This window comes from Otolemur garnettii, unplaced genomic scaffold (assembly GCF_000181295.1).
Source record: "Otolemur garnettii isolate 467f Iridium unplaced genomic scaffold, OtoGar3 scaffold00083, whole genome shotgun sequence".
Lineage (NCBI taxonomy): Eukaryota > Metazoa > Chordata > Mammalia > Primates > Galagidae > Otolemur > Otolemur garnettii.
The window spans coordinates 2,802,940-2,817,158 of record NW_003852478.1 but is presented as its reverse complement, the minus strand read 5'-3'; the positions used below and the strand labels follow the sequence as shown (position 1 = coordinate 2,817,158).

The window sequence follows — 14,219 nt, the reverse complement described above, 5'->3', positions numbered from 1 at the left end:
TATTACTAAACGTTTCTACCTTAATTCAGAAGCAAGCTGAATCTTTCCACCTGTAGGCGCACAGGTTCGGCAGGAAGCATTAGGGGACAGTCAGGGTTTGATTCTCAGTTTTGCCAATAAATAGGCTTGTGGTCTATGTGGTTCCTGTGCTCCTCAGTTTTCTCTCTCATCAAATACCAAGGAATGAAGGGCTGGACCTCTCAACTCATTTCTGCTCCTAAAATTTCATAGTTATTTCCCCCACCCCCAAATACATTTGGAGGATGAGTCACTCCCCAGTGATCTGATGATCAGACAATTTTTGGAAACGTTCTTGGACTAAGAAGTCTGGGTTCTTCTGACTTTAAAGGAAAGAGCAGCATATTTTCCCAATTTCTTCAAATCTTTCTTCACTCACATTTTCTTAATTCTTTTCTCCATGTTTGTTTTCAGTGCATTTCACCAGATTTATTTTCCTGGAATATTTTACCTTTTGATTTTTATTTTTGGATGTGGTATCGTCAGCACATACAATTGTGCAGATTGAAAACTGCTCAGATCCAGGGAACACCATTCACTTTTTAGTGCACTGTCCATATGAGCTTTAATGACAGATGTGGTCATGATCAAATGCCTTATTTTTAAATAATGTTTATTACATTCATTGCACTGGATTCTTAATGTTGAGTATTACAATATCAGGACAGTTTGTACGGGAAAGGTGTTAGTCTTACTGAATGTAAGATTTCTGTAAAGATTTTTCCCTCTTACTACTTTATTTTATTTTATTTTATTTTATTTATTTTTTTATTTTTGCAGTTTTTGGCCAGGGTTAGGTTTGAACCCACCACCTCCAGCATATGGTGCCAGCGCCCTACTCCTTTGAACCACAGGCGCCGCCCCCTCTTACTATTTTCTTAATTATAATCTTTAAATGATTCTTTCCATGTATACAGAATTTGAATGCATTTTTTATCATTTTTTTTGAATTATTTAGTGTCGATAAAGCAGATGATGAAGAGGATGAGGATTTGACGGTGAACAAAACGTGGGTCTTGGCTCCAAAAATACATGAAAGTGACATTACACAAATTCTCAATTCACTGCTTCAAGGTTATGACAATAAACTTCGTCCCGACATAGGAGGTGAGTTTGAGTTATCTTTGTGGAATTTTTTTTCTATGAAAAATATCCTAACTGGTATTATTTTAATCATTTATCTCGTATTCCTTGAGTGTCTGATACATGTCAGTGACTGCTGGATTTGCAGATTGATTGGAATAGTCACTAATAGTTTGAGGAGTTCATGGTCTGAAGTAAGAAAAAAACATACAAACATTTTTAATGTTATCATTTTATAACTGTTATAACAAAAGGTGAAAGCGGAGTTTTGATCAAAATACTTGCAAGGCTGAAAATACTACATATAAGAACTATGGTAATATTTGAAAGGTAAGTAGGAATTCTAATTTTTTACAAATGCCACAGTGTTTTAATTAGGTAGAATTTTAAGTCTTCATAGCATAATGTAATCAACTTTGTTCTCTTCAAGATTGTTATTCTTACTCTTTTGTATTTATGCACAGACTTTAAAGCATAATGAACTTGTAAGTCTTTAAACAATTATAAATTAGCAAAGATTTTCATTAATGTATTGTCCATAGAGGAAATTGAAACTTTCTTCATATTGAACTTTTACCATATCAAAATTCATGACCATCATCCATTTATTCCTCTATTTATATGTTTCTTTTCTATTAAAGTTTTCCATGGATTAATGTGGCATATGTTTTGTTAGATGTAATCCTATATATTTGGAGTTTCTGATGCAAGTGTAAAAAGATCTTTCTTCAAAAGTTCTTTTCTAATATTGTATATCAAGTGTTTTTTTTATGTTTACTCTGTTTTCAGAAGCCCTGTGAAATTCAATTATGGGCTTTAATTCTTTAATTATTTATTAGATTCAGCTTGACTTTTATAGGATTGTGAATAATGACTATTTCCACAAATAATTAATATTTACATGGAAAAAATATCTCTTTAATCTAGGTTTTCCAGTTTATTTTGCAGTTTTCGAAGTCGTCTCTTTGGGTTTTAAAGAATCACTTCTGTTTCAATGTTTACTTATTTTTCTATTTCACATTTCATATGCTGTATTGCTACACAACCCTTTCACGTTCTTGATCAAGAATAACAGAGGTAGCTTTCTTCCTGTTTTTTTAACACTTGTCTGCTAACACGCAAAACTGTAAGATGTCCATTTGTTATTGAATTCTTCTGGTTTTCCATCTACTACCCCATAAATTTCCATTTTGTCATTTATTTTTTAAAATTTTTATTTTTTTGCTGTTGGGGAATCTTTGAGGGTACAAAGAACCAGGTTACCCTGCTTGCATTTGTTAGCTAAAGTCCCTCGTATAATCATGTCCCACCCCCAAGAGGTGACACACCGTGACCCCCACCCCGTGCCTTCCCTCTCTCTGCTCCCCACTTCCCCATCCACCACATGTACTAGGATCATATCATTTTGCCATATTATAACTGCGATACAATTTTATTTTGTTTTACTTTCTTGTTCTTTTTGTATTTTTTATAAGCTGGGAACTTAATGATCCCTTTTCACTCTTTAATTTTTGGACACTATGTCTCTTTTTATATCACCTGCATTTTTCCTCGTGAAGGTAGCTGCATAGTTGTTGGATATATAAATATTTTAAGTGTTATATTTTTATAATGACTTGTGGCTTCAAGCAAAAAAAAATGGACTGTCAAATTTAAAGCTTTTTGCCTTAAATTCTAGTTCATCCGCTATCGGGATATTACTCCAGCCTCATTCTTGCTGCCGTTTGTGTGCTATCCCTTTGTCCCTGTCACCAAGTTTGAACCCTGTGAATCATTTTGTTTTAGCTACCTCTCATACGCCACATATCATTGGGTCTTGAACCAAATGGTTTGTTTTCTTTGAACAGATAAGTTAATTCCATCATGTGTGATACGTTTGCTCTCAACCCTGTCATAATATTTTAGCAGTATGTTCTATCTTTCTATCTGAGATGCCATGTGGATTCTTTACATGTAATAATCTTTTTATTTGTGTATTTTGGAAGCTTTGTTTTTTTTTTATAGCTTTATCTTTGTACTTCCATATTAGCCTTAGTGCCGCCTCATCTCAGCGCTTCCTGTCATGGTTGTCAGTTGTGATTAAGATTATTTAACTTCCATGTAGCGTCCAAACAATAATCAATGAGGTTTTCTTCCTTCCCTTTCCTTTGCTCTATTATTTTTTTAATTATTGAATTGCTTTTTTCAATATTGTGTTGCTGACTTAATTTTTTCTTAATTTTTATTCAATCATAACTGTATACGTGTATGGGGGTACAATATGATGATTTGATATACAATGTGGAATGCTAAAATAAAACTGATTAGCATAGCCATCATCTCACTTACTTATTTTGTGGCAAGACAATTATAAGACACTCCTAGTTGTTTTGAAATGTGCCCTTGCATTGTGCACATTAGGTGAGATCCCGTCAAATGCCCTCCCTCCTCTCACTCTCCTCCCTTCTCTCCCCTCTTTCTTTCTGGACTACAGTTATGTTTTATCATTCATATGAATGTGTAAGTGTTGATATATTGGTTTCTTAATAGTATTGAGTACATTGGATACTTTTTTCCCTCATTCTTGAGATACTTTACTAAGAAGAATATGCAGAGTATTCCATGGTATACAAATACCACAGTTTGTGTATCCATTCATGGGTGGATGGGCATTTAGGCTGCTTCCATGACTTGGCTACTGTGAACTGGGCTGCAATAAAGATTCTGGTACAAATGTCTGTTGTAAAATTATTTTTGTTCATTTGGGTATATACCTAGTAATGGCATTGCAGGGTCAAATGGTAGGTTAACTTTCAGTTCCTTGAGAATGCTCCATACTTCTTTCCAACAAGGCTGTATTAGTTTTCAGTCCCCCCAGCAGGTAGAAGCATTCCTTTCTCTCCACATCAACACCAACTTCTGCAGTTTGGGGGTTTTGTGATGTGGGCTAATCTTACTGGAGTTAGGTGATATCTCAGAGTGGTTTTGATTGGCTCTTCTCTGATGACTAAAGATGATAATAAGCATTTTTTTCATGTGTTTTTAGGCCATGGACCTGTCATCTTCAGAGAAATTTCTGTTCAAGTCTCTTGCCCACAAAGAAATGGGATTGTTTGTTCTTTTTTTTATTGATTAGTTTGAGTTCTCTGTAGATTCTAATTATCAGACCTTGGTTGGAAACAACCTGCAAAAATCTCCTATTCTGAAGGCTGTCTATTTGCTTTACTTACTGTGCCCCTTAGCTTTGCAGAAGATTTTTAGCTTGATCAGATCCCAGTAATATATTTTTGGTGTCACTTTGATTGCCAGGAGGGTCCTCCTAATAAAATATTTTCCCAGATCATTATCTTTAAGCATTTTCCTTGCACTCTCTTCTAGTATTTTTATAGTTTCATGTCTTAAGTTTAAATCTTTTATGCAGTGAGAATCAATTTTTGCTAGTGGTGAAAGGTGGGGGTCCAGTTTCAGTCTTCTACAGGTCACTAGCCAGTTCTCCCAGCACCATCTGTTAAATAGGGAATCTTTTCCCCAGTGTACGTTTTTGTTAGGCTTATCAAGGATCAAATGATGATCTTGGGTTCATTTCTTGGTTCTTTATTCTGTCCCATATATCTACTTCTCTATTTCTGTGCCAGTACCATGCTATTTTGATTACTATACATTGATAGTATAATCTGAGATCTGGTAATGTGATGCCTCCTGATCTGTTTTTATTTCTAAGTAATGTGCTGATTATTTGAGGTTTTTTTCTGATTCCATATAAAATGGGGTACTTTTTTTTTCAAGTTCTTAACGTCTGACACTGATGCTTTGACAGGGATTGCATTAACTCGGACATTTTACCTCTGTACTTTCTTATTAGCCTTAGTGTCCCCTCATCTCAGCTCTTCCTGTCATGGTTGTCAGCTGTGATTGAGATTATTTAACTTCCTCATAGTGTCTACACAACAATCAATCAATGAGCTTTTTAATTTTCTTCCTTCTCCTTCACTCTGTAATTTTTAAATGCGTAGTTTCTGCTTGGGCATAACGTATACCACCTCAGATATGCTTTCCATCCTTGTTTCAATCTTGGTATAGTCTTTAATTTGTATCAATATTTGTTAAAATCCTCATCAATAGTCTTTGTTTGCTGGAGTTCTTTCAGTCATTGTTTTTTAACTCTATAATATCAATTGATAACTTACTTTGTGTTTTATTTTTGAGAAGCCTGTAGCTAGTACTGTTCATTAGCCCTTGTAATTTTTTTTTTTTTTTGAGGTCTTTGGGATTTTTCTTTGTTTTTAATGGAATACTTTTACTACTGCATGTCTCAGAGTTGTTGATTTGGGTAACTTTTTCTAGACATGTGATAATTCTTTCTGAAATGTTATTTCAGGTTTATTTTTTTTTCCCAACTCTGGGAACATTTGTTTCCCTACATATTAGCTATAATGAAATAATTATATATATAATTCATAGAATTATAGATATCATATATGTTACATATTATATATATGTTTTCTTATATAAATTTATTTAGTATTATAAGACTGAATATTAGTTCTCTTGCATGGTTTTGGCTTTCCTCTTCATGGACTCCAGTTATAGGTATTTTAGTCACATCTTACGTATCAATTTTCTTTCTGACCCTCTGATTTCTCTTTGTCTCTTTTATATTCTCTTTACTGTTTTCCTACCTATTATTAAATTGTTTCATTGGATTTATTGTTGTTGTCCTGTAATTTTGTCTTTTGTTATCCATTTCTTTCTAAAGTTCAATCAATTCCCTATTCATTTCTTTCTGTCGGTGTGGGTGGGGAATGCATTTCTTCTGCCTAGTTTTGAATGTTTAATTCAAGGTGATTTTCCTTGAAGAAAGTGTTCGTTTGAATCTATTGAACTGTTTGGAGTATTTTCCTGCCATTGTCTTCTGTTCAATGTTTTATTGCGGGCTTGTCACAACGGATTTGTGTGGGATCTTGATTTGTTATTTCTGCATTAACTCTTTTGTCCTATTTGTTTGGTGGTTTCCAGGTGTTTTGTAGGATTTTTAGTTTACTGGTGTCTCCTCCTCATGACAGCAAAGTCCAGATACTTTGGACAGATTTGGTTGTGGGGTAATGTGTATCTATTTTGTGGAGTGGGAGGGATAACATAACTTCCAAATTATTGATTTCCCTTTTTTATTTACAAATGCATAAAATTCCCACCTTGTTTATTTCTCCTTCACCATCCAGTTTCCTAAGCAGGTTTCTTTTTTCCTTTGTGACAATTTCCTCAGCCCAGAAAGGACCTGTTTTGAAGAGTGCTCTGTCACATCACACATACTTGTAGATTCTTTTCCTCCTATGTCATATTCTGGTCTCCAAACAAATTTGTAAATAATTTCAGATTGACAGACAGCACACTTATTCTCTCTGGTGGTACTTTAAATCTATCTTTCATCTGTCACTCACTCCTTCTCTCTGTGGGATTGTTTCTTTCAGACCGAGTGCTACCACGAAGGTTGCTTTGGAGTAGAAGTGAGATACTGCTTGAGATTTCTTGCTAGGATTTGGTATTGGCTGGAGGGTAGGGGGTTGGAGGGGAAGGAATTCTGTGTCTGTTAATTTTTTAATAGTTATTTTGAAATATGGGCATTCTTTTTCTACATTTTTTGGAGGATATAATGTGAGATAGGAACATAACAAATTTATATAAATTTCTTTAACTACTGATGTAACTTTTTACAATTTGTTCCTTTGTAATCTCTTCTTGGTCACATGGAGTTGATAAATGAACGTTATTTAATCTCAAAATGTAGCCCACATTCTGTGTATATTTTTGTTACTGATATTTACTTTAATTTCACTCAGGTTAGAGAATAATCCAAATATTTACTGAAAGAGGTGTCTTTAAAATCTCTGATTACAACATTTATTCTTTAAAAGTTTTTTTTTTATTCTAGACAGTTTTTGCTTTATACACATTGAAACTTTTCTTGTACATACAAATTTAAGATTGGCATTCCTTTCTATGAATAGTAGTTTATCATGAAGAAATTATTATTCTATACTTTGACAATACGTTTTGCTATAAAATATAATTTGATTTATATTGTGTATATACTTCTGCTTTCTTTTGGTTAGGACTTGGCATATATACACATTTCGTTTTTTAATTTTCAGTCTTCATGTATCCTTGTGTGTAGGTCATGTCTTTTAGAAGGTATATATGTGAGTTTTTTTTTCTTGTTATCAACTCTAACAATCCCTTTCTTTGAAAGAGAGTAGTTTAGCATGGATACAATTAAGGTAATTACTGAACATTTTAATTGAAATCTACTACTGCCTGTTTATTTTCTGATTTTCTAATCTATTTAATCTGTCCTATATGCCTTTTATTTTTCTCTATTCTTTCCCTCTTTTGAATTCATAAAGTATTTGCAATTTTCTTTTGTCTTGTCTTACACCCATTTATTTATAAGTTTTAGTAAAATAGACATTGTTGCTTTGCTAAATTTAATCATAAATCAGCAACTTTACCACAACTCAAAGACCTTTCACACCACTTTATTTTTGCTATAATATCCATGTATTTTTATTCTGTATGTATTTCAAATACAAAAAAAATTGCTATGCTATTATTTTTGTTTTGAACTGTTTGAAAACAACTAACTTTTACCAAAAAAAAATTTACAGATGTATTCCCAGAGTATTTCTTTTAGTGCAAATCTCTTGAAATTAAGCATTATCATTTCATATAAAAATGAGTCTTTACTTTCATTTTTTTGCATCTATCCAATGGATCTAAAAACTCACAATGGCTATCATTTCCTTCCTATAAAGTCTATAAATATCAATCCATTTTCTCCTGGATTTTATTATTTCTGCTGAAGAGTCATACTTCCACTTTAACGTTGCTATTTTGAAGGTAAAATATCTATCGCAACTGGCTGACTGTAAGGTTTCCTGTATCTTTGATTTTCAGCAGTTTTATTGCAAAGCCCCTAGATTTGTTTTATTTTGTGGTATTGAGTTAGGGGAGTCCATAAGATGTCTTGAATGTATGTGTTGTAATCTTTAGTTGCTTTTGTAAGATTCCTGGCCGATATTGCTTCAAACCCTTTTCCATCTCAGTTTGTCTCCAATTTCAGGTGTGTTTAGCCTCTTGACCGTGTTCATTGTATCTTATGTTCTCTCGTGTGGTTTTCTTTCTCTCTTCCTGTGTGTCAATCTGCTCTTTATTTCTGACATCTCTTCCAGTTCACCGGTTACACTGGCAGATACACTGGTAGTATCTGCCGCTGTTCCATCTCTTTATTTCCTTACGTGTGATAACCACAATTATTTTAAGTCTTCATCTGATTACCACAGTATCTTGATCACTTGCCTGACATCTTCACATTTCCTTTGGCATTTTATTTCTTGCTTTAGGGTGATTTGGTTCTGTTTCGTGAAATGTGTGTTAATTTTTTATTAAATATCAGTAGAATATATTTTTAAGAAATGGACATTTCTGCATGAAATTATTTTCTTTCAGAGAATAGAAAATTTTTGCCTTTTTTTTATTTGTCTGATTGGGTAAAGGAAAACTGTTGCTATTATGTCAAAACTGTTAAATTCCTTATGTAAAATTTTCCTTTCTCTTAAGACGTAGCAATTTGAAATGTCTCCACTGAAAGCCTGTGGTTTAAACCAAGACCCTCTCTGGGTGGTGGTACACACCTCCCTAAATTAGCTAATCTCTCTCCACGTTATTTGGGATGTTTAGCAATTGTTTATATTCAGTCTGTCAGTACCATATCCCACACATGTACAATTTAGTAATTAGCGAATTCCTTGAGGGAAGTGGCACGTGGAATGTCCACTTAAATTCCCTGTCGTTTCCTTTATTCCAAGCAAGTCCCAGCTCCCTTGACAGCTTTTGACTTCACCTTTTGTCCCTGGAGCCCAAGGGGACAGCTGCAAGTTCTGGGCCACTGTGTTCTCTTCAATCACTAGTGCTGTCCAGGGAATCAGCAAACCTACCAAGGAGAGAAAGTAGCCAGAGAATAATCTAGAGCTCATATCATTACATCATTTTATTTTCATTCTTTCTACTGAATTGTTGCATTAAATCTCCGCTATCTTTTATTTTATTTTTTTTAGACAGACTGTCACTTTGTCACCCCCACCACCACCAGTAGAGTGCTGTGGCATCATAGTCCACAGCAACCTCAAACATTTGAGCTCAAGCAATTCTCTTGCTTCAATTCCAGAGTGGCTGACACTACAGGCGCCTGCCAACACCTGGCTATTTTTAGAGATGGGGTCTCACTCTTGCTCAGGCTGGTTTTGAACTCCTGAGCTCAAGCAATCCACTTGCCTTGGGCTCCCAGAACGCTAGCCTTACAGGCATGAACCACCGTGACTGACCCAAATCTTAGTTCTCTTAATTGTTCTGAGCCCTTCAACCATCAATATGTAGTTTTTAAAAACAATGTAAGTTTTATGGTTGTTTGATTGGGATGAATATATTGATACCAATTAATTGACACAAAAAGGAGTTTGTCTCCCATTTATTCCTCAGACTTCACTATGAGTGTCTATTTTTGCTGTAATGTAAGTATCTTAAAATTAGAATTCTCAGTATCCTAATTGCTAAATGAACATGTGAAACATAAATAAGGCCCATTAATACTTACCAAATAAGTATTCGTGGAATAGAACCTAGAGAATTTAATCTTTTTATTCCATGTGTATTTTGAAAGCTGCTTTTGGTCTACTCTGTGAATTTTATATTTTAAGTACATTTATTTCACATCAAGGTATGAAAGGTCAAATTGTATACACACTTTTGACATTATCAGATTGTTTACTATGTTCTAGATTAAATATGCCCCAGATCCCTTGATAACTGTATTGTGCATAACATTTTTTCTGTACATCAGAATATACGTAGTGCCTTAATTTTTGAAGTGACCGTTGTAGGCATTTTTTTTCCCTGTTAAAAATTTGTGTTAGTACCTTTTGTCTTTGCTGTGCAACAGAAATTTATATAATCAATGTATTGAGGTCTTCTAAACTTAGTGGGGACTCAGTTTTGCTTATCCTGTAAAGCTTTTACGGCCTTACACTGAATATCGTTTTCCGTTTTCTTAACTATTCAAGGTAGCAGTGTCAGTTATTTAAATAGTTAGGCATAGTCTAAAAATATAATGTTTAAACAGATTGAAAGCCAGCCCCCTCTGAAGATGCAAGGCAGACGGTTGCCGCTAGACAGGCACTGGGGGACAAGGAAAGAATAGTGTGGCCTGTTCTTTATTCCATCTCTTTAATTCTCCTGGGCTTCTAGTAGAGGTGGCTCATGTGTTTTAACTGGGCGCAGATTAAGCCTTTCAGAATGATACCAGCTGGCTGTAAGTGGACTTTGAGGACTGAACATGTAAGTAATGACTCTTACATAAGGAAGGAAGAGTCATTATCTACATGTTCACTCCTCTTACATGAGGGGAGGAAGGTCTTAGTGATTTTTGCTGCTGTTCTCGGACATTCTATGCCACTGCTTCCCTGACGTGAGAAACCTGGACGTCTTTCTACATCTCCCGTCCGCCTCAGCCCTTTTCATCAGCAATCTGTTTGAAGATACATGCTGTGATGCACAACTCTGTGCTCAAGCAACTGTGAGATTCTTCCAGCGAAGTCATTTTTCTTTAGTGTATTTTATGCCTACAAGGAAATAAATTATCCTAGATGTGCTTAAAAAAAAAAAAATAGTTGTGCAGAGCCTCCACGGCTGTTTCTTCTTCGAATCCCATTACTCCTCTCTTTTCCCCAGTCAAGTAGAGGGACAGAAGCCACTAAAGAGATGATTAAATACAGATGAGGGGCCAAACTTTCATTCTCCTGAGAAGAACCATTCTCTGGACTATGTGTTTGTTTATACCTATTTTGCATTTCATAAAAAGACTCAAGAAGAAATGATGACGCTGAGAGATGTGTGAATGTACATGCAGAGTCACCGTGTCTTGGAAAGTCACCCAGGTAAAGTAACACAGGTGCATAGGATCAGTGACTACAGTGCTGTGAGAAGCATTGTACTTGGTGCTGTGCTAGGCTCCAACGGGGTGCGACTCTTAGTAAAAATTCATAGCAAAAATAAATATCACCTTCCTGTTTTTAATACAATGGTGTATTACTGAAAAATTCATAAATTCCTGAAAAATATAAAAACACTTTGTATTTATGTGTAAAAACAAGTTCTCTCCTAGGCTCAGATTAGAGCACACATATTTTTTACATACACGAATGGACATTCAAAATGTTAAATGCAGAACAATTTTTTATTACTTGTGACCGCGAATTTCATGGACTTCACTCACTGAATAATTCTAATATGTATTTTTTTTCAATTTTCGTGACAAACCTAAGTAGCTACCCATACATTTTCAAAATAACCTACAAAAGCAGTGATATTTTTTAACAGAACTTTTTGCAGTGATGGAAATGTTACTCTTCATTGTCCTTTTTTTTTTTTTTTCTTGTGACCACTTGTCACATGTGGCTTTTCTGTACCTGAAATGTGGTTAGTGTGGCTATGAAAATACATTTTTTTAGGATATCTGTTACCTTAAACATTTATTATTTCCTTGTATTGGGGATATTCAGATTCCTTTCTTGTAGCTTTTGAACATATATACTAATAAGAAAGAAAGAAAATAAATAAATAAATAAATAAATCTGGAGATTTCTCAGAACACTAAAAACAGAACTACTATAGGATCCAGAAATTGCATTACTGGGTATTTATTCCAATGAAAAGAAAGGATATCTATACCCCTATGATGATTAAAGCACTATTCACAATAGCCAAGATAGGGAAAATACATTTTTATTTTGTTTAACTGTAATTCTTTTCTACTTAAGGATAAACTGTCCTATAGCCATATGTACTGGCTATGGTATTAGAAGCACAGTCATAGGGATCTGTTTACCCATGTGCACCTTTCTACCCGTATTACCCGAGTATCTATCCATACATACCCTGAAAAGGATGATTATGGAGTAGAGGCTGACATTCCACTGTTGCTTCAGGCCTTGGAAGCAGTATCTGGACCCAAACTGCTCCAGATGATTTTTTTCTGATTAATGGCCTATATTTACATGTAACTTAATTTGGGAATTTCTCAAGAATTTTATCACCGTCCATTTTAACTTTGTTTTGGTCAGAAAACATATTTGTATCATTTCAACCTTACATAAGCATAGTTCAGCCATAAAATCCGTAAAGGTAATATTTATGTAGGACCAACAGGACATACTTAGCCCCCATTTCCAACTGTCTCAGTAATGTATTTATAGAATAAGGATCCAGTTCAGAAATAATTGCTCCTTTTTTTCTTCTTTGTTGTTTCACTGGTAAATTCTACCAAATATGTAAGAAGGGAACAATATAAATCTTGCATAAACTCTCTCAAATAAACACAGAAAAAAAGATTCCAAACTAATTTTACAAAGCCAGCATAGTCCTGGTAACTCAACTAGACCTGGATATTACAAGAAATGAGAATTATTGACTCTCCTGCATGTAGCAGCTGAGTCAAACAGTAGGTATTTGAAGGAGTTATTTGCAGATAGAAACAGATGAATCTGTGAAAAAGAAAAACTTAAAAAAGGCTTCATTTAACTTTTGAACAGAGCTTGGTAAAAAAGAAAAATCTATATACGGGCAGGGAGCAGAAAAGAAGCCAAAGGCAACGAGAGTGTAAAGGGCCCACCTCTAGGTAGTTGCTTTCTGGGAACTGGGCCTAGACTACTGAAAATAAAGAATAATTTTCTTAGTTGAATGAAATTTTTAAATGGAAATAAAATTCATGCACCAATGAATAAAGAAAGAAATAAATGTGTGTGATAATTGTAATATCTGCATCAGTGGGACTTTTTCTTTTCTTTTTCTTTTTTTTTTTTTACAGTCTATTCTGGGACAATAAGAAAAGTCTATGAAATTTACTCTCCAGGGCTGTGGAGATTTTATTTGACCTAAATTAATTTTAGTATAAAAAGTGGCCAAAAAGCTACATAATCTATGAAAAATATCTCAGAAACATTGAAATGAAGTGTCCAAGAAAGCATGGTTAACATAAATTGTAAAGAAATTATTCTAAAAATCCATTTTCGTGGATATTTTCTGATTCACAAACCAAATACCCACCTCTCAAATCGGGTCTTCTCAGTGGTACCTTTGCTACCTGGAAACAGAACGTAGACACCATATTGATTCCCCTGCTTTCTTCTTTTTAAATCTTTACGTTTTTCATCCTGTTTCTGTTCACCGAATGTTCTTTAAATTGCCTTGGACCTCTATTCTCTCTATATCCTGACTCCCACCGGGAGTTTATCTACTTATATTCTGGTGAGCTGCTCCTAGCACAGTACTTCGAATCACAGCACAGAAATAAGTGTTGCAGAAATAGTCCAGTGTCGTCTCTACCTGCATTCCACACACACACACAAAATGTAGCTTACTGTGGCCGTACATAGTTTCCTGTTCATTGTTACACTATTGCAAAGTCTTCTTGTGTGTTGATTAATTAAACATTGTAGAGTGTGCCCATTTTCAGGACATGATTTAATGAGCCTGGAATGACAATTTCCATTTAGTTTTATTTTTCTAGCTTCGTATTAAAATATGATGTTTTCCTTTTTAAACATTGCTAATACCCTGTGATTGAACAAACTCTGGAGCAGGAAAATCACAGTGTTAAAAAACTACTTACTCAATTTCCAAGAAGCCTGTACTTTATGTAATTTTACCCACACGTATTCTTCCTGGAAACGTGAATGTGGCAGTGAGTCATTGCTAAGGAGCAATCACAGATCTCTGCCGCTTTCCTCTGCACTGTACCTTCTGAAGCGTGGACGCTCCAGCTAGAGCCCCCCAATTCCTCTGAGATATTTTAATTTACTTTCAGGTTCTTCCATGGGACTAGGGGCTGCAGACTCAAGGCAGTGTGTGGTTTTCTTACCCAAAGTTAAAAAACAGGATATAGAATAACTCAAAAGAGATCCATACTTTGCAGATACAGATTTAACAATTCCTAATGAGTATCTGCTTTATCAGTGGGAATGCTTCACATTGGACTTACTAATATGATTCCTTTTTCATATCATCCCACGTTGATCATGAAATTCCTCACT

At 34.7% G+C, this 14,219-nt stretch overlaps 1 protein-coding gene across 1 annotated transcript in view; it reads left to right on the top strand.

Annotated features, from left to right (window-relative positions):
• Positions 1-14,219, top strand: part of GABRG1 (gamma-aminobutyric acid type A receptor gamma1 subunit) — an 81,394-nt gene that overhangs the window by 28,463 nt on the left and 38,712 nt on the right. Inside the window, exon 2 of the mRNA XM_003794584.3 lies at positions 977-1,125. Within this exon, the coding sequence (XP_003794632.1) occupies positions 977-1,125 (149 nt within the window). The remainder of the gene's footprint in view (positions 1-976; positions 1,126-14,219) is intronic.